We start from the raw sequence: 22621 nt of genomic DNA on the forward strand, positions 1-22621 counted from the left end.
AGATGATTCTTTTCGTTTCTTTTTCAAAAGAATATTTTATAATGCTTCAAGTAAGAATTGTTACAAAATCAGTGATATTTAATGTTCATGTGTTCGGGAATACTTATCGCTTAATGGCACTTACATTGCATGGCACATCGTTTTTCAACATTATTAGTAATTATTTACAAATGGAAATTGTTTTTAAATTTTTTCATTTCTGCTCTTACAGCGTTCCCGACAAGCATCCCCCGTTCCAATTTAGTTATTTTCTTAGAGATCGTGGTTCTTCGTTATTTGTACTATCTGCGTACTTTCGTGCGAATGGTCCGATATCGCGAACAAAATTTTACAATTCACGCATTGGGAACGGTTTTCAAGACTGTTTGCTCGATAACGTAATAGTTGCATGTTAAGGGTAGAAAATCGCGTTTGTTCCATAAATAGAATGTTAACGTTTAGCGGGTAATGCGACTGCATCGATCGCGAACGCCGAAAGGAAATGTCGGTCGACGTGTATCGGGCTTGTCCGCCGCTAATTAAAACGTTAATGGTACTCGGCGCATACCAATTAAAGTCGATGCATTCGCGTCGACTGTATTAACAGTAATTTCGTGCGTTTAATAATCGTCCTGTGCCCGAAGCTATTCGCTCTCTCTCTCTCTTCCTCTCCCTCTCCGCCAAGAGAACTGTTTCCCTCGAAATTCTCTCCTGTTCACCGTCGCTCGAAACGCGTTCTGTCCGCTCCCAAAACGTTCCACTTCTGTACGAAACTTGCCCCGTGCTGCGATTCACAGTGTGGCGAAGCTCGTTACTCCAGACGAAATTTTAATTAAAGTCGATGGGAATCACGCGGGCCTGTTAGAGTGCTACGAATTGCTAAATAATTCGCTGCCAGTTATTTCCGAGACGCGGATGCTACGAGATGATTAACGTTGCTACGGTGGTTTTGATTAAGGAAAAGAATGGAGACGAGGTCTCTGTTGAGCTTTTCGGAAGCCAAATTAACTTCACTTGATCAAATTTTCCAATTTCATCGTCGAATTACTATCGACTCTTTAAAGAATGTATGGGAGACTCGTCGTTGTTCATGATCGTTGTTCATTATCATCTTCGAAGATGTAGAAGGACAAGTTGAGACTTTATGAATCTATTATTTTTACTTAGACCTTATTCCTCGCCGTTGGCGATTATTACCAAACAAACGCGATTTGACGTAAGAAATTATGCAAGCGCTGTCGTGAGTGACAAAGTTCGAAAACGCCTCATCGTCCTAATTAGCAATTCAATTAACCTAAATAACTACGCTTTAATCGCGTTACGATCCAAACAATCTAGCGGAATGAACGAGCAACGTTTCTTTATCAATTTCCAGCAATTCCTAGCCAAAATCTTATCATTCTTCAGACATAATAACTAATAAATCTTTCCTGTCTACATCCATCGCGTCTTTCGATCAATTACTGTAACTGATTATATTATTAATTCTTCCAATAATCCAATAGCTTCAACAAGCTTTTCCTCTTTACAAATACAACATCCTTTTCGACTAATCGTTCCTTCGGCAATGAACAAATTAGACTCACATCTCGTATGAAACCAATCGGTGTCTCGATACATACGAACACGAGCCGTGTACGTCTTCATAGATTTCTGCGCAAATTTAATTTAAGGCCAAACAAGTAGAACTAATGCGTTTCTTTTTGTTCCATTTTACCGAAAATAAGCCCTCTTCGTGTACGAGATACATTTCACTCTCTTCGTCGTTCGCTCGCGGGAAGACTTTTTCGCGGAATTAATGCCGGGATTATCCTATCTCGCTTCGTACGAAACAATTGCGCTCGGTTAAATTACACGGGACAAAATCGCGAGGAAATTTAAATCCCAGAGCGAGCGATGATATTCTTTTCTTCTTTTCGTTGGATCTTTGGATTACCTCGAGCAACATCGTGATACGGGGTCGCGCTAATTAAAACCTCATTTCGTCTGGAAACATTCAGCGCTTCCAATCTTCTCAAAACTCACCCTTTCGTCGAGGGGTGGAAAAGGGAGAGAAAGAGAGGAAGGGAGAAAAAAAAGATAGTCAGGTCGACGTGTATTTTCTTCCTCGTCGTCGTCGTTCTCGTCGACGTCGTCGCGGTTGGTCCACCATTCTGCAATTTCCAACGGGGAACTTTTTATCCACAATTTTTCTATATCAGGCCTTGAGCGAGCGTTAAAGGGGGGGAAAAACATTTTCTTCGTCGTGGACGTTTTCAACGTTCAAAAAGAGCTTGCCCGCGACGGCAGAAGGGAAAAAGCGCGTTGCAATTACATAATTCACCGTCGCATCAGAATCCTGATAAGATATAAAGCGCGATTACACGCCCGCTGCGGCGTAAGTTCGCGCTGCCAGATATTACTTTCCGCCGCGCACTCTGCTCTTTGAACTTCTCTCTTCCGGCTAGATATAGTTATACAGAGTGCCCCAGTAATCGCAGTACAATCTTTTTCTATGTGAAAAAATACGCAGAAAACGTGGAATAAAAATTCACACGGTACTTCATTTTCGACGAAATCGAATTCACGTATCAAGACCAGTGTACGAAGATTATTGGCAAAAATATGCTGTGTTGTAACTATTTGTTGATTTTGTAATTTCGACGTTGTTCGATCGAAGTTGTTCTAAACTGGAAAAAAGTACTTTAATTATATTTACGTAACTGGAAAGAAGGCTAGATGCAAAGATAGAGAAACATAATTCTAGAAACAGCTGTTGCATTTATGAAATTCTGTAATAAATTGATGTCCTAAAGTTATGACAAACAATATTTACGAGATGTTCATAAATATCATGATATACAACGTTTAGTACCAAGATCGAATAAGAAGGGGTAAGTTGGTAATATAAAATCGATTGATAAGATATTGCATTTTAAATTTGTGCCTCTGTAAAACATGAAACGTGTGATAATGTTTCGAGTTTATATGATTACGCGCACGATGTTTTTCTACTGTGATTTCTAGGTATGAAAAAAAAAAAATCAAATTTTTAAATTCCATCTTCTCGAGAATGAACCGTTTCGAACGAGCAAATTTTATTTTATATTTTCGACATTCTTTCACGCAGAATCGCCCTCTTGCCGATTGTACCACGATTCCTGGTCCACCCTATATATACTCGATGTCGATCTTTGGTTAGATTGCGGTTTTCCACGTAGTTGAAAGTTTAACCAAAGTCACAATGCCTCCGACTGTTGGATCGATTCGAATTTTCCCAGTGTCTCCTTTGCTACGGGACCGTTCTTTTCCGATATCGGGATAGAAATTGTCTAAATGCGCCTGGCTCTGGGCAATAATGTTTCTTTACCAGCGTTTCATCCGCTCTCATGGTGGAAATGTAGCTATTGGATGAATTGATTTCCATTGGCTTTGAAAATCAATTTCGTTTGGAATTTCAATCCCGTTTCATTCTTTTACGATACTTCAAAAGACACTTCAATTGTGATCTTTTGTACAATAATTTACTAACTAGTAATAACAATAAATTGAGACAATTAGAATTAATAGACAAATTAGAATTACAAATTAGGAACAACTGAAATTTATGATCCACTAACTCTAAAAGAAAATAAAATACATTGTCTTTAATTGCTAATTTGTTATTAATTCGTACATTTTAATAAAATTTATATATAATTCATGTTCATTATATAATTGATACATATAATTCACATAATATATTGTTATCGTAAATCCACTAAAACGATCAAACACTTGCAAACAATAGGGTGTATTGTCCAACCTTTATCGTCAATCAGTATGATCTTTGAAATTGTCAAGTTAGAATCAATTGTGTAAATCGTTCAGGTTCGTTAGAATTTGTAAAATATTTTACAATTTCAAGGAAGTCTAGCGACCTTCCCCTTTGCCTTTTCTCTTTCTAAGAATCGTTAACGGTTCCCTGGATACAACGTGGAATCTAAATTTCAAATGGAATCTTATTTCGCGATCGAAAACTTTCCACCTTTTTACACGGGGCGAGTATCCCTTTGAACTTTGCTCCCTGTTCCATCACAGAATTGTCTCGTGAATTCAATCCGACTACTACAGCTATCTTTCACCGCTTTTAATTCCATTTGCTCTTTCTTAAATACAAAGAGACCATTTTAAAAATTGCAGCACGTATAATTTAATCGTAATTTTTTAAGCAATGTTTTTCGTACAGTTCGATAAGAATTATTTAATGTTAAATAAGTGAACCTTGTTATAGTAAGCGAAATTTCAAAGGCATAAAATCTGTATCAAAAATATCCTGATGTAGGCGAAAGATGATTTAAGCAAAAGATATAGAGGAAAGATACAAAACGCGAGAAGAAAAGTATTGTACGTGTAGTCACTTCTATGAATTTTTCCTAATTTTTTTAGGAAATTCTACGAAAAACTATGAATTTGTTACTTTGACCATTCTAATGCCATAATTTTGATATGTAAGACCTGGCTTCTAAGTAGATATGTAATTACTTACAAAAATATAAAAATACACCTTATTTCATCGAGAACAAATTGCGTTGGAATGTCAAATGTTGTTCGAACCGCAAAAAGTAAAGCAAACCAAATTCCTAAATTTGAGGTATCCTTTAAATTTAATCGAGGTCAAATAAAACCTCCATTCGGCCAGAGTTTCAGTTTGCTCGATGTACAACAAGCCTGCAAATTTTTACGATAAATGCCCTTCTCTTCTTCTTTCTCTTTTTTTTTTCTTTTTTTTTTAAATTGCTGCCGTATAAAGCCGGCTATTTGTCGAATGGATTTCTCTGCCTCTTTCACCAACCCCTAACATTTTCTCTTGCTCTCCCTCTCTCTCACTCTCTACCTTTGTGAACTTTCTCTCTTACCGTGAAGAGTACATTATTCGAGATACAACAACGATCCTGTTAAGCGTCCCGTTTTATCGGTTCTCGGTGTAAAATCGATTTATAACATGCAAAACGCGGACGGCCCGTATCGGTATCATATTTACGATGTATGAATATATCGTTTACGAGCCGAACCTCCGCGTTTTGTTCGCCTTTTTATGGCCACCTTGCACATCCGCGCCGCGTAAGAGTATCGATATTCGATATTGCTACCTGCCGATAACTGCGTTTCAATAAAACGGGCAGCGCATAAAAACGTTATAAGCGAATTATACGACTATAAGGGAAACACGTTTCGTGCCTTTATTTCCATCAATTAGTCGATTATCAGTCCGAAATAGCGATTCTACGTTGCGTTACGACGTTCTGTTCCATTTTACGCGCCCATTCGTATTTCATCGTTTAACACGTTGGCTATCGTGCCAATTTTATTGTTATATATTATTATATATTTTCACACTCTGGCAGCCGCTATAGATTGAAATATATTACAAATACCGCGCCATAATGGCCATCTGGAAGTACAGAAGAAAAATAGTACCGGTGTATGGCGTAAAGATGATGTACGACGGTAAAGTGGAAGCCGGAGGCCATTCAAAGCAAAAAGACAGTAGATTTAATAAATAGTAATAAATAAAATAAAATACTACGTCATAACGTTTAATGTTTTCAAGATGTCATATTGCATTTTTCCATACTGCTTTTTCCTCTCGACATTATCTAAAATCTAAGTTCCTGGTAGCGCGTGCTTCGCTTCTATCTCGTTGTGTGAAATCTGTGTCGTTCATATTGTTAGTAATTTTGAAGCCTAAGACATTTATTTTATCTTCACCGGTCTGTATAATTTAACGCGGGTTATCGATGACCACCGGTGGCGGACAACGTGTTAAGGAGAATTTTCGTCCGTGTTCGTAATTTCCTATCTCTGCAGGAAATCCTTTACAATAACACCGATGGTAGCCAGTAATTCCTGCTTTTATCTCCTCTGTTTCTTTTTTTCCCTAGTGTTCTATGAATTTATATTTTTATCCAGTCATCCAACTATTAATTCAGCACGTCTTCGTATTATCGCGTACATGTATCTTCCACGTCTTTTTTTAATTAACTTTACAAAATCCGTAATCCGCATGAATTTGTATTTTTTCTCTACATCGCGGAAGACCGTTCCCTACTTCCGTCTTGTATTCCTTTTAATTATGATTCCCGTATATCGGTGTTCGTAAGCGTTAGGACAGTTGAGAAGATGAGATAAGCTTGAAACGTCATTAAGAACTTATTGAATATTACATTAAATCTTTATGATTCTATATATAGTACGTACTTCATGAAAAATCCATATATTCTATAATAAAAATCTCATAAATGATAAGATAAAAATTCGCATTGGTGTTATTAGATTTCCCACTGCGCTTCTTATTAATCTACAATTCCATGCATTCTATAAATGATTCCACGAGAATCAGATTTTCGAATCTGTGCGAACTCCGTTGAATTTCCTAACGAATTCGTTTAAACATTTCTTAATTAGATTCAACGTTTAACATGCACCAGTCTAATAATCTTTTACTATAATATATACACGTTTGCGATAGATGTTCTGTGATTTCTATATATATTTCCAAATTGGTTTCAAATTTAATCAATGGTAGTCGAGTAACGTTACATAATTGCGTTAATAAAATTTCAGTGTCTCATAAAGCATAATAAAGTTTATAAAAATGTTCTATGTTGGGCGTCTAAATACTTTGACGAGCCACTGTACGTGCAAATATTTTTAGAGGACCGATCTCATTACTTTTCTGACGAACTTTGTATATACAGACACGCATGTAAGCACAAATATAAGCACGAGCACACAGAGGGAATAAAATTCGATAATTCAACAAGAGGAAATACAGTGGTCGCCGATAGGATCGTTTATTGTATCATGTCAATATTTTTCCACCCCCTCTTCCGGCTTATCGTTCCGCTACCTTGCCAGCAAAAATATCGGTTTTCGATAGCAGACAGTGCACCGACCTGGCAGCATTGTAGTTACAAGAATTAAACGATACGGAAACGCGTGAATAAAAAATCAAAATCACACGCCCGCGCGCTTGCTAACTCTTCAACGATCGAAGCCTTAAATCGCCATTTGAAAATTGCGAAACGGATATATAAAATTACTATATATGTTATTAATATATATGTAATTAATATATATGTATAATATATATTTTTCTTACTTTCACCATTTTAATATATAATAACATAATATAATAATAATTTATTGCACTCTAAACTACATGTCTATTACACGAAGATTATCTGGTTTTTTATCACACAGTTTAAACTTACAGACCTATGTACAAATAGTTATTTATCTAGAACTTGATACTTATTATCGACTTTTAATGAAGAGAGAATATTTTGAATAAAAAGAATCTAATTAACCGTTGCTTTTTTACGATTAATCGATTAAATCATTAGCGCTACAGTGACCTGACAATAGTGAAAACTTAATTTCTATAACGAATCATAGAGAATTTTCAAAGAATGCCCGAGATATTTCCCTGCGTTAAATATAGATCTCATCGATCTTTACGAAATAGTACTATTTTGCCGCAAACCTGAAAATTAATAGACTTTGTACTTTACCGTAAAGATTATTTTGTATAGGAAATTTCATAAAATTCAGCATCCAAATATATAATTTGAGTTCCTAATAGAACGTAGAATTGAAATAGGAGAGTAAAAGAAGGCAAACAGGAGTTCGCTGCAATTATAAAATCATTGTGTTACGTTAATATAATAAAGATAAAGAGTTAAGGGTTACCGATTCGCTAATTTATTAACTGACGAACCTGGAACTTACCAGCGATGTTTATCAGGAATTTTTCAATTTATTCGCGTCAATGGAGAAAGTATCAATCCAATTTCACGTTGTATTAACGCCAGTTAATTTGTTTAATTTATATTAATGCTCGACGAGTGAACGACCGGAGCGTTATTAAAATTCCTTTTGTATTTGTAATTTAGATCGATGACGGGCGGAGAGGTGGCCGGAAGTAATTTGCGCCAGCATTTTATGGACAAATTAGTCGCGTTTATCGGGCATTTATGCGCGTTTAAAATTGATAAGTCTGTCGAGGGGTTGTTGGCCATAACGAGGCTAATTTGTGATTAACGTTTCACGGATAAATTAACCAAGCTGCGTAACGAGCAGAGTGGAAACGGAGATTGAATGTTTTGACGTGTACCATGAAAATGGTCCTGGATATTTGCTTTCGCAACAACAACGAAATTATTATCGAAGATAATAGGGAAAAATTTACGATAAGGACATTTATGCATTTACGTTTACGATATACATTTTTGTCGATTTTTAATTTTAATATCACTAGATGACTAAAGGGAAGTATTTCAGTACGAAATAGGGAAATGATAGGGTAAATTCGAAGATGTAAAATTATTCAAAATTAGACGATAAATTCACAACGTTTCGGAAAAAAATAATTTAATATTAGTCCATTAATTAACTTTTTAAACGTTCAATATGGCTACGATACATAAAAGATAATTTTGAATTGTCAACAATCTTGATATTGATAAAAAATTGGAAACGTAACAAGCATAATTTTGTTACTTCTTTTCGCTTTATAAGCAAAAAAAAAAAAAAAGGGGGGGGATATTTTAAAATACGTAGAAAAAGAAGCTGCTTAAAAGAACCTGTTAAATGCAAATCTGACGAAGTTTTAACGATGAATTTTAAACGATATTTTTGTAAGAGGACAATTTTAATAACATGATATTAACACGCCGAAGATTAAAACTGCTTCTTCATAAAAAAACGAAGACTGTAACTTATCAACGTTATTCAAATGGAATCTTTAATTAAGGAATTAACTGAGTCTACAATTAAGAAATTGAGAAAAACTACAGGCACACGCGAGATTGCTGTTCCCTCATGTAGAAAAGATCAATCGACGCTCGTGACTAATGGAGTATCGCAAAAAGCGAACGACTACAACGGCTTGTTAGCTTATTAGCCTTTTTCTTTTTTCACTATGCTAATCTATCTTTTCGTGCGTTCGTTTTCTACCTCGTTTCAGATTTTTATTTAACGAGCCGCGGTTTGTTACTCTTCACCCTTTTGTTGTCTCGTTGTTTCATCGCGAAAACGTGCCGGTTTATCGCGTGAAATATGGCAGAGAGTTTTCAACGTTGCTCTTGAAAACATTCGACCACCGCGACGTGCCTTCTTTCGCGTGCTTATCGACGATCTTACATATTTCGCGGTGCATGATTTCAATTTATTCTCGCGCGCGATCGTAGTAATAATCGCAGCAATAATCGGGCGAAAGTTTCCTACGAGATTCGTTCGTAAATACTATATTTAGTAAATTACGTAACTGGCAACATGCTATTTAAACCTAACTTTCACGTGATTCGTGTTTTTATCGAATCAGATACTTTCCAAGATTTTCAGATTCTATCGAGTTAAGTGGTTCGTTCTACATTTTGTCTTGAGATGGAATATAGTTCAGACTAATGCAAATTGCCTGCCTTTCTAAAAATAGATCACAAGCCACTGGTTATATTATCGTCCGCAAGAATCGGAATAGTTTGGTCGATTCGTGGTAATAAGTTGAAGAATCTGGAGCGTATCCTCTCCAATCGTATTCTTTGTTCCTTAAAATCGCATTTCTGATGTAGCTGCATCTCTGTCTGTGTCAAGGCCACAATTAACTACGGGCTCTGAAGTGAAAACCGGGTCAGAGTTTGCAGAGGAGCTTTATTTACTCTGCGAATCAATATTGCGGATGTGCTATTAATCTTCCGAGCTGCTAACACGGTTTTGCCGCAAAGCTGCCTCTAAACTCAGTTGAAATTAAACGAAGAAACTGTGTTCTTAACAAAGAGCCGCGACTAAAGCGAAGGAGCTTTGCGAGATTGCAAGGAACTGTTCTGTTACCCTCGTGTAATAAAGAGAGACGAAACGTGGTAAGAGCGAAGAAAATAAATTTCCTCGAGTTTCCATCGCAAACAAAAGTTTGCTAGTTTTGCTTTTTAAACGCCTCCATGGGCGTTACTCGTCTATTTTCTATTTCGTCCACGGTCTGCTTGATCGGCGTTTATTACCCTCGTTCCGCGAATAATCTCCCCTTCGTTCGAAGCTGGTGGATGAAAATATTCTTCCGTCGTCCTTTTTTCACATTTTTTTTTTCTTATTTCCCTTCGGCCCCGAGCATTCTCAAAGGGACTTCTCTTTTTTGAAATTACAATGAACCAGAGGTTTTAGTACGTGCGTATGTGTGTGTACGTGTATCAGAGCGTACGATCGATCCGATTCTCGTCCGCGTTTAATCGCGCATAAATTGAGCAATCCTCTTTAATTGCAGCCTGAACGGACCGTGGAAGTTGTTCCCGCATCGCCAGGATTTACATATTCGAAGCTACTTTATAGGAGACGAAATCGCGTTTCCTGGTCGGGCAACGTGCTGCATACGCTTTTCACGTAAATCAGATTTTACCCCTTTTTATCTCTTTTTCTCTACGCGACGAATCGTTTATTTTTATCGTCGTTTTCGAGAAAGAGTCTTGCGTTCATCGCAGTTTGATCGGATCCTTCTTTTTCTCTTTTTATTTCCTCTTCTTCTATGCGAAGAATTATTTTCATTCTCGTTTCCCAAAAATATTTGCGTATCCCTGGTAATTCGACGGGATGCTTTCTTTTTCTGTTCTTTTCATTTTTCTACGTGAAGATTGATTTGTTTTCTTTTTCGAAAAGTATCTTTGTATTCCTTTTGTATTTCTTGATGGGTTTCTCCTTTTTCCCTTAAACCTCTTTTCTTTCGTACGCGAAGAATCATTTTCGTTAGTTTCATTTTCGTGTTCGAGAAATATCTTTGTATCGCTTGTAGCCCGATAGGGTTCATCAATGTGATTAAAAACCGACACATTTGCATATGGAGATTTATATACGATGCAGGTAATTTGACGTCCTAAAATCACGTGCTCGGATCGATTAAAATGCATGCACCTCGAGATTCCATGGTCTTCGTGCACGATCTTTTACCTCGTTGGTAAAAGACGATGACGAGCATCATCAAATTTTTTGCGCTGCCTTTGAACCTCGTAAACGATCCCTTTCACGATGCTTCGCGTGGAACCACCCCTTTATCTGCCTCTTGGATAATTATCTTGCAAATTCTTCGCGTCTTCTTCAATGTAGAAGATACGCTTCTAAGCTTTAACCCTTTTCGTTCGTTATTTCATAAATTTAAGTGCGTCTTGTCGAGTAAAATCCGCCTTATAACTGCAAAGGTAAAGAATTTTTATTATCAATTTACGAAAACTTTAATACTTTGATGTTGTAATATTACTTTAGATACGAATGCCTTGCTCGTTGAAATTAATTTGGTTGAAATTGAACGAACGTTAATTAAAATTGAACTCTGTCACATCTTCTACCGAATGTGTTAATTCGTTCTAATAAATTACATTAATTATACAAAAATGGAAGAATTCGTTTCTTCCAACTGTAATCCAAACAACGCGATAAAATCACTTGTACTTATGTACTGTAATGATTAATGCTGATTTCTCTTTATTATATTGGTAGTCAGTTCGTGTATGTATTACGTAATCACAGTCATATTTATACTTCTTCGATCGTAACGATCTAACGACGTATATAGACCATTTCCGTGAGTGCTTAAATTATCGTAATTCGTTTTCTGCAATAACGAGATAACGCTCCCGCACGCGAAATATGAAACATTCCAACATTACGATACCATATGTTTTACTGTATACCTTAGACAGCAAATTATTCAGTTCGTCGAGCATTAGGGTTGGTCCATTAATGTCTATATAATTTTGCATATAATAAAATGTTCGATTTTATTATGTGAATCTTCCAATCTTTCTTTCCTTTTTTCAATAAATGTTTTTTATCTTTGCACGTATATCGTCAGACATTATTCTACAGCTGAGAATTTTCTCTTTCATATGTAATATTGATTCAATACATATATGAATTTCCTTTCATTGTGTTTAAGATTCAGTGATGTTGAAATAATTAAACATCGATCGTTTCATATGCAGACAACCTAGCAGAAAATTGAAAACTTTCCTCGTGGGTTTAATTCAATGATCAGAGACTGTGATTCGAATGTCTACCAAAAAAAAAAAAAAAAAAAAAAGGAAAAAGTATCAGAGAGCTTGGAATTGCTTGAAAATGAATATTCGACAATTTCTTTAGAAGACTATGGTCGAAAGGTTCAAGTTTTATTTCTTTTCGTTTTTGTCCTTGGAAATTTTCAGGAAGCTATTTTTCAGTTACCGAGTGACCACTTTATGACTAACCTTGGACCCTAAATTCGGGAAATTTATTGCGAGCACAACGAGGGTGCGCGTATCTTGGAAAATGCGTTCATACCCAGTGACCCAGAGAAACCGGACAATAAAGGAGAAAATAGTCGACAGTAGTGGGTTACTATGTTGCATCGTTGGCACCAAGTGACTTTTCCTTTCTACCGATAACCCTCGCCAATTTTGCTAGCACAATATGGCTACCCTTGGTCACCAAAGCAAAGTACCTTCCTGAAGATATATTGTACTGGGTCAACACGTTTCGAACGTACACACTAATAACTATATTTATTACTTATATATAAAATAAAACATTATATAGAACTGAATAATTGTTAAAAAATTATCGATATCTTTCAGAACTACTGCCTCGTTTGAAATTCTATATTATAAAGAATTTACATATTCAATGGTATAATAGGTTCATCAATTTTGTGTAATTAAATTAAATTTCTCTTCTATTTATGCAACAAATAGATTGAGTCTAGTATAATCTATTTATACCTATTTATCTATCCATTTTCTATTTACATTCATAGTTACTTGTATCCATCAATGTTATTCAGACGAATACCCAAAGAAATCGACATATATATGAGGCCCTAATATTATGGGGTTAACGCATAATTATCAACTCATTATTTTTGTATAACTCTTGCAAACTTTTATTTCGATCATTATTTTGCACCTAAACGTACATCGTCATGGTCAAATGTTTATGGTACATACGATTGTGAATATACTCGAAGCTGTTGAAAGCGTTTCAAATGTCGTGACTGACCTGTTCCGTTTAATCTATCCACAGATGTGCTCGTACTTTTATTACTTATTTATTACTTATTATTACTTTTAGTTTTCTTCGACTTTCTCTTTCTTCGTACCCTCTCTTTTTGCGTTTTTGGTCAGCTTAAGAGATTTCACGAGCTACGTTTAACTTGTGCCGCCTAACGAAAGGACGCTTCCACGTATCGGCGGCTCTCGATGCAGGGATCGAGGGATTTTATGGTAAATGAAGTGGATAATTAAGCGTTTACCGCCGAGTCAATCGGCATCGTGGAATTTTCTTCTAAATAAGCGTTATTTCCGCGGCGATAGTGACAACGTACGGTCGTCGATTACGAAAGTACTACATTAACGAGACCGCCACACCGGTCGACCGGTTTCTCTGCGCCTTTGCACGTTTCAATTTTTAAAAATTATCAACGTTCTGGAAGACAGGAAGCGCCGACAACCGCGCGCAATCTCGTTAAACCCCCTGACGGATATTACTTTTTTTTTGCAACTGTCTTCTTCCCTTTCATAACGAGGATGTCCTTTTTTTCTTAGTTTGATACAAACGTGCTCAATTTTCGTGCGTTTCACGTCTCTGTTGCATTCCCTCGGGGACGGTTCATCGCATCATTTATTTTATGTCCGTATTAAACAGCAGTCTCGTCCGAGTTTAACACTTTCGCGTATAACGTTAAATTCTTCCTATATTATCGCGTTTTGAACGTGAAATATTTATATTACGAAGTGGAATGTTATAGTTTATTATTTTAAGATATTCAGAAGCGAATTTTCACTAAGGCCTCAAAGAGAAATGATTGTTTCCTATTTATTTATTTTTTCTTTTTTTATTTTAGGTAACGTACGTGAACATTGGTAAATTAGAATATTCATGGATTTATATAAAATTTGAAATTGTAAAAATGCACAGAATACACATAGTATATACAGTGATTCCAGAAATGTATTTAACATTAAATTTTTGTTATCACATGAAAGTATATTATCAAGTCGCATGAAACTAATGTGCTTGGACTTAATTATTATATAGATGTAATTAGAAATACAATAACGTACAAGTACATTTTGTGGTCCCTATAAAAGTCTACATATAAAGCACCCAAAGTATAGTACTCGTTATAATACTTGGTGGTTTCATTTTTTAAATTGTATTCGCAAAAGTATATCATTGAACGTTAAAGTTAATCCTGAAAGGATTTTTAGGTCTAGCATTGAAAATTTAGATGATAAACAGAATGGAATCGACGAACCGTAAAAAGAAACTTTTGATTTCAGGAGATGATGATGGACTACGAGGGTGACGGAGGGGAGTTGGAAGAGCTCGTTGATCTGGCAACCGACGTAGCGGATTCATCCCCGACAATTCGAGGTAATTAAACTTTCATTCTTCACCCCACGTTTCCCTCTCCCTCTCTCTCTTCCCTATAGATAAAGAAGAGACCGCGGTTCAATGAACAGGATGTTTTCGTTTAAATAGGGAAGCTTTTCAAGGGGTCGAAATTAGGGGTGCAATTGAGTAAAATGTACACGAATTTGAATTTTCCTCCAACAATCGTGGCACTAACAATCCAATTAATTAACAATGACTGAAAAGCCACTCTGATAATAATGATATTTCATAAAATAAACTTATAATAAATTGTCAAAGTATAATAAATTGTATAGTAAAATGTTCATGAAGTTCACGACGTTTATTGCTCTGGTTCTTTAAAAGCTTCCATTTCCTTCAAGTAAACGGTTAATTTTGGAATATTCACAACTCTAGGTAAGTTGTGAATAAACTTTTCATTTTATACGTAAAATCCTAAATTGCATCTTTGTTTCCTCCAGGTGAAATCCTGAAGCTCCCTTAAAAACTCCTTCGAGTAAATACAGTGACGGATAAAAGAAAGTTTAAAATGATAAAAACATTATGAATTTTGGTAGCTTCTGTACTGAAAATTCTTTGCCATATTGATAACAGTGATCCATTCTATGTATCGTATATATATATACATTGCTTTTATCAAATATAAATCCATTTTGTAAAATTATCGTGTCTCTCTATTGTCTTCTTATTTTACGAACCTTATCTTGTGCCATTGTATAAAGCTACAATACATTCCATTGTTTTATCTCCTTTATATCACTCAATGATTGAAGTTTCAAAATGTTTCATACAACGCGCATAATATATTCATAAAAGGTGTCTTCCATTGTTCAAATACCTATACAAGCCTGTGTATGTTTCGTTCGAGAGTTCTCTTCACTTCAGCTAACGTTATTATCCCTCGAGGCATTCATAAAGCTTGCAAACAAGTTCCTTGCAATTCAAATGCTCCTTCGAATATCCTCGTTTCCATTTCTATTCCTAACTACCCTCTTGTTTTACACCCCCTTTCCGTCCCGGTGAAACCAGTGCATTCGTGCAGTTTATTTGCTCGTTAATTAGATTGTCGTAGAATAGCGGGGTAGAGAAAACGGCATTAAGAGAGTAGGTTCGCGTGTAACGAGGCGGAATAACGCTGAGACCTGTGCGGTGGATAGGCTGGAGCAAGAGGGTGGATGGGTGCTCGCGGGCGTAAGGGGTGGCTCTCGAAAATTGTTAAGCTAAATAAACGTTCAGCTGCGGAGAAAATTGGTAGAAACGCAATTACTGTGCTATCCAGCACAAAAGGGGAATATTTTCGCCCTAATATTCCCGAGACAGAATAATTATTTACAGCCGCAAGAGAAAACTGTTTGTCATGGTCTTTCACTTTGTGCTGGCTTAGTCATAGAGAAAACCACTTCCAGGTAGCGCCTTGTAAGTGTATCGTTAAAACGTTTAGTGTTAGACCTTTGATCGGATGGATTCCTTCCAGGAGACGAGAATGGTTAGAAAGAGGACAAGAGTTCTTGCGTGGATGACTGTGATGTAAGGAAGAATATGACGGTTATGGTTAATTATTTCCGGTAGTGTTTGTCGAGGGATGAAAGATCGAGGAATCTTTCCTATCTCTCGCCTTGTAAGTAAATTCTTCTTCAATTTACAAAATTTAAAAGTCATCACAGTAATATCTCTTCGACATAAATATATGCAACATTAGGATCGATCGATAAATGATTTTTGGAAATATCTTTTCCAATATCTTTGTAACGACTATTTCAAAACAGCGGCTATAATTGCAACAATTCAAAAACATATAATCCTTGTTCTTCTTCCGACATATTGCGTGCAGTTCATCAATCTCGTATATCAATCGTCGAAATTTTTCATTGTCTACAAATATTGCTATCCTTTTACAAATCATATTTTACGTATACCTTTCCAAAATTGAGAATCTTCTCTTTCAAACATGATTTCAATGTCTTAACTTTCCCATATAAAAATCCCATTTTATTGAGGCATTCAACGAAGCACGACCTATGTGTCAGTCACGGTTCCTTAATAGCAGGTAATTACTATTAACTCCAACAATTTTAGCCATAAAACAAATCCCCAGAAAGGTGATGAAACTATTCTAAAGCTCGCTAGAAACGAGGTTCCTCGAACGAGAATGGCAATTTTCCACAATTCTACAAAGAAAGAAACTCAAAGGAATCCGTTCTGGACCGGCCAGAAGGGACGCAGAAGATGCAATAACATCGAGATTGTCAAAAGTGGAGCCGAGCTTCCGTGTTCTCGGTCAGAAAGAGTCAAAGTCCTCGAGTCGAACGGTTAAGGGGCGAAGGAAAAAGGAACGAGGCGATTCCCTTTTTGGCGAAGAAGAGATTTTCTCGCGCGATTATTTCGAGCAGGCGAAATTGTCCGGATCCCAGGATTCGTGTAATTACGTCCTTGGTTCTCGCGCGATGACTTTACGACAAAGTATACCTTTGGTTTACCACTTTATAATCAAGCAACCTCGCCTCTACCCCTTCCGCGATTTGAGCTGTCCACTTAAACGCGTTCGGTAATCGCTCCTAATTACCCGGTCCTCCTGCTCGGCCTGTCTTTCACTTTCGAATGGTGGCTGGTGGATTCCTCGAGGCAACGTGGAACGTTCGGTCACGCGATCTTCCCGAAACGATCGACGATCGTATCGATCGCGACTACATAACGTTGGAACTGATACCGGATTGACATAGCAAAATAGAGCTGCTTGAACATCGCTAAACGTATTCAATCTGGTATCGATGGTAACATCTGGTAACATGTATCGACGTCAGCTTTTAAAAAGTATTTCTCAATGACGTAACGAATGTCCTGAAAATTTTTCAAGTAAAACCAAGTGAAAAGAACTATTCCCAATGTTAGTCTTGAAGATAGGAATCGTGGAAATTTTTTTGCAACTGAACGTTCTAGACTTCAACGTCTTAGAATTCGATTTTCAACATTGCACTCGTTGCGTATTCCGAGACACATCTTAGTCTTACATCATAGTCTTAGATGTAATAACGAAAGAATGAGAAAGGGTCGTATATCACACGTCCGGCAAGAGAAAATAATCAAAAATGAGCGAATGACTTGAATAACCCTATGGTAGGATTATTTGAGTTCACAAAAAGGTATTACGTAAGAATTAAACTTCATTGAGACAATTTTAAACGAATAAAAAATACGATGGGGAATTTAGTAGAATTTTTAATAGAGATGCCAAAATTAATTTGATTATTTATAGCATTGTTATTATAATAATTTTTGATGGGCCACTATATAGTATGATATACGTCGTAAAGATTTTAAGAAGACCCCAATGATTTTACAAACTTATTTAATTTTCTGCAAGTGTTTTAATACTGATAAATTGCTTGAGTATCAATATGTATGGTGTCACTCCCATCACTAGTTCCAACTTCGTTCGGTTTCACGACGAGCTACCAAAAACTTCTGTTTTTTTTTTAGATTCTTTCTGGTTGCTTTTAATTGCTTCTACCGGTCTCTCCGGTCCATCGTCTTCGATCGATAATTTGTAGGGTCGACAGGGATTGCGATCGAAATTTCTTCCTCGGTTTCTTCCAATCGTCTTTAATTGCCTCAAACGGTAATTATTTCAAGCTTCTCATTTTAACCTACCGCGACAAGCTTCTTTTATGCCTGTTTTGCATATACAAAAAATTGTAGCTCAACAAGGTATGACCTAATTAAAAATTACTATATTCCAGGAATTAATTTTAATTTTAGTTAAAACTGATCTCTAAAATGATCAAGCGAGATATGCTTTTATCGTTAATAAAAGAGATTGATAAAAAGAAAGCTTTGTCCGACAATCTTCGAAAGCTCGATCTCGAGAGGACTGGAACTTTTACTTTCCACGTGATATAACCAGTCTAAAATTATTTTTGCGTCGTTTCCTTCAGCATAAAATGATTATTAGCAATCATCTTCCCCATCAACTCTATCAAATCAAATTTATTTATACGATTCTCGATTCTCTGCCAATTTACGAACGTCCTCGTGAATTTCGTTCCTATGGGCTTTGCCTTGTCACGTAAATAACTTATCGATGCGTCTGTAGGTTTGCTGTTCGTGAGCTCACAGTTCGTCGTCTCGGCTCTTTTGTCAAAGAACAAAGGTAATCGAGTTTCCCCAGGAATATGGGAAATTTGTTGCTCTCCAGCAGTCTCACGCGAGACAGAAACGTTTCTCGATCCCTTTTCGAACCGTACCTGCTTTCGTAGGATGCGTAGAAATCCTAGAAAATTTTTATTCAAAGGGCCATGGGGAAGGGTCGTGTCTTTTCTGCCAATAATTTTTCCCCTATCATCAATCTGCCTGGGAATTTCGATGATTTTTCTTTTTCCGTGTTTTCTATGGACGGCTTATTATTTCCATATACGTTTGATAATATAAAAAAAGAAAGACATGAATTTTTTATAACTAATTTCGATAAGTAGAGTAAGATTAGTAGAGCTTCTCTCAAAAATAAAATTTTCGATTCGTTTAGGTGAGTTGAGTTTGATAAATTGAAATTCAGAATACCCGAAAAGAAACATCGATCCATTATCAAGTTCTTACGCTTCGTTAGAATAATCGAAGCTCATCTGTTTTACTGAAATTAATCAAACAATCGCAATTTGATTAATCTAGATGTAGGACGTCATTTCATAAAATTTGTATTTAGTAAAAATAAAATAAAATATATTCTGATTTTATTTGAAAGTTTAATCTATCGTCTAATTCATATACTTCACTAGAATTATTAATATTCTAATTTTCATTCAGCTAGTCGAACCTAAACAACTTGACTAATCTAAATCAAGATTATTATAAACCAAGGCCACCGTATATTAATTTATTAAGATCTCGATAGCCTGCAACACAGAATCGATCGACCTGATTCTAACACATCTCCGCCATTAATCGTTGCCCCTTAACCGTCTGAAATAAATTTTCAACTGGCTCGATCGGGCTTCTTGGTCTCGTTACCATCTCGGTATCGAGAGTTAAAGCGGCTCCCAGTTTCCGGGACAACATCAGGACACCAGATAACGACATCATCTTTCTCTCTCTTTTCGACTGTTTCAAAGTCCATTTATAAGATTCATTAAAGTTTTGCCGGTCGTTACCATTAATCACAAAGCGGTGGGATGTCTGTTCGTGCGCTATACACGGGGAAAATAACTTTCCGCTTACGGGCGTACGAATCTACTGACCCCTTTTTGAAATATGAATTTTATATGCTAATGGCGGCTCGCTTCGGCGAGTTACTTCGGCCGCTTACAACCGTAGGCGTTTCAATCTTCCGACGAAAATTCCGGCAGCCGAGCAATTTCTGTTCCAAGGGGTGGCTGAATAATAGAAAGAGCCGTACGGATCGAATTCGCCGCGATTTACGATCTATAAATTTCGTTTCTCTCTTTCTCTCTCGCTTATTTGTAATCCACGTCGAAATTTGTTTGCGATGAAAGTTTTTTCGTAGAGGCGAGACGTTAGAAAGATGAAAAGCCTGTGAAACCGAAAAGAGCGCGGGAAAGTCAAAGCTCCGTTCCATTTTTGTCATTCGAATCCCTTGAAACTCTGGCAAATAACGATTCGTGCGATTGATTTTCCAGAGTACTGTCACGATACGAGTTTGTCTTTATTTTAATAACAGCAACAATATGGTTAAGTTTGCGTTTACATTTGCTGGGTTGATCGTTTCAATTGCTACGATCTTAAGACTTTAAGATCATTTTACGAACGAGCAGGGAAATTGAAGTTTTATTAATCGAAAAATCAAGTTTCAACCCATCTCTACTTCTTGCTTTTCCCAATGGAACCGCTAATCTTTCCAGAAGAACGTTTTCTCTCACCCTAGGAGAATTTGTTCCAACGGTCTTTACGTAATCTTCGATAGTCGAAGAATCTTTAAGGGGTGTCATAAGTTGACAGAAGACGTCCGGGCTTATTCTTCTTTCCCATCAGGCTATCATCATCCGTCTTCTTGACTTCCTAACGATGAGTGGAAGAACATTTTACATGGACCTTATGAAACTTTTATCCATGGTACACCTTCCTTCTTCGCGAAAAGGGAGATCGTTCCTATTATTATTCAACTTTGCTATACATATAACTCGAGGTAACTTTTATATTTTTATTATGTGGGTTGATTTGGGAAGTGTTTATTCATGAAAATCTAATTGATCTTTCTATTTTAATGTCCCTTGAGTTGAATCAATAGAGTTCAAATGGGAACAACTCGTCAGTTTCAAAGTCAATTACAGCCATTTTTTAAATGTTCGATAGTACTCGAGGAAATTTTGAATTTGATTGTTTATGTATGTGTGGAAGCGTCAAAGGAATTTTTATGTATAGTTTACGAGAAATTTAAAGGTGCAAGAATGCACATAACTCTTATGATAATATCTAATAGATAAAACAAAAGTATAAATTCCAAATATTCGCAGTTTAATAACGATTTCAATGAAAAATATATCACGTGAAAGTTGAATTGTTTCAATGGTGATGTAATTTGATTTGCTTGAAACTTATCGATTTACCCAGTCTATAGAATAGTTTCGTTCTTGTTCGCCTGTTCAACAATAGACTGTTTGATAGACTCAGTTGGTAATAGAACCGTTCAAGGAGGTGATCCTGTAATTGTTTTAAACAGTATAGATCATATCCGTGGGACATGGATACGTTGTTTACCCTTCGAGCCCTTTAAATATCTGACTAACCTAACTCAATCCATACAACTTTTCCTCGTCTCAGAGACCATAGAAAGGAGACATTTAAATCTGGCTATCCCTGTGGGAACGTCCGGCGTCCACGTCCCGGGGGTTTGTCGTCCGGTGGGAAAAAAACAATGAACTCGTTTCTGACTGGTCCAGACTCCGCTCTGGTGTCGATCGTATGAAAGGAAAAAAGAAGAGAGCGACTAACGTTCGAGGCTTTTTAAAAAACCAAAAGGAAAAAAAGGGAACGATTTACGTATCGAGAAAAAATCGTTTGGTTCGTGAGACATGATCTCAACTGGTTCCTCTCAAACAATTTTCTTGTTAATCTATGTACGCGAATCGAGATTTTAATCGGGACTCGTTTCACCGTTGTATCGGCTTGCCTAATTAATGTTCGTCTAAATTATAATTAAAAGTACTATTTATATATATAAAAATATAATTTTAATTTTAAATTTTCATCACTACACTTTTTAGTAGTAAAGTGATATAACTTTTTGTAGTTATTGTATACATTTTGTATTTATTATAGTTATATGTTGTTACAGTCCCATAACTTAATTTCAGTATGTTTACCGAATCTGAATTTAATCAGTTACTTTTCAGTGTGTATTTCATTAAATAATAATAAAACTTTCATTCAATTTTCAAATTAAAGGACAGCAAATTCTAGTTCAAGTAGATTATTAAAATCCTTCTGTGATTTGATCAATTTTGTTTATCAGATCTGACTATGTTTTGCTGGAAATGGTACAAGTGCAATTTCCAACATTCGCCAAGGATATTCCCTCCACCCTCTCGTTTATCAAAAGCAACATCCTTTACCGTGCAGGAAAATACGATATATCCATACAAACACCATTTCCCTAAACGAACGCAAATTCTGCTTTCCAACTATTCTCCCAACCCCAACACGTTGTTACATAATTCATAACAAGAACAGACTTTCTTGTTCAATCCTCTGGCTCCTCATCCCCTAGAAAGTAATAATTCTCAACTTATTTAATCTCCCTTATTCAGATATAATATACTTTGTAGACTATCTTTTTAATACCACGAACTTGCGTAAATATTTATATCTAATTTAAATAAAATTTTACTTATACTTTATCGTTACACACTCCTAAATGTGACATTTTCAAACATTCGATACTCCCTACCCGATGTTCACTATCAGGCTTGATCTCCTTTCTGCCACTTCGTCCTCCTCCAAACACCAATTCTCCCACAAATTCCCAGGGAGTATCACCATAATCGTTTAATCACGAACGATGCTTATCCCTAAGAGTGCTTTAAAATATCGATTTAGATTCACAAATTATTTAATTTTCAACTTAGACTCAACAATTTTGTGATCCGACTATTCACCTGTATAAACGCATTTGTTTTAAAATTCGCTCGAACGTGATTTCTTAAGAGTCAAGAATCTCATATTAAATATCCACTGCGAAACCTAATTTCATTTTTTTCACCATCGCATTCTCCTCGAAAGATCC

At 36.2% G+C, this 22621-nt stretch overlaps 1 protein-coding gene across 2 annotated transcripts in view; it reads left to right on the plus strand.

Moving 5' to 3' along the window:
* The window catches only part of LOC139993242 (uncharacterized), a 35717-nt gene that overhangs the window by 5672 nt on the left and 7424 nt on the right, over nt 1-22621 (plus strand). For both annotated transcript variants that reach the window (XM_072014792.1, XM_072014793.1), the window contains one exon: nt 14298-14391. In XM_072014792.1, coding sequence (XP_071870893.1) covers nt 14298-14391 — 94 coding nt within the window. The remainder of the gene's footprint in view (nt 1-14297; nt 14392-22621) is intronic.

The sequence above is a fragment of the Bombus fervidus genome, chromosome 12 (genome assembly GCF_041682495.2).
Source record: "Bombus fervidus isolate BK054 chromosome 12, iyBomFerv1, whole genome shotgun sequence".
In the NCBI taxonomy this organism is placed as follows: Eukaryota; Metazoa; Arthropoda; class Insecta; order Hymenoptera; family Apidae; genus Bombus; species Bombus fervidus.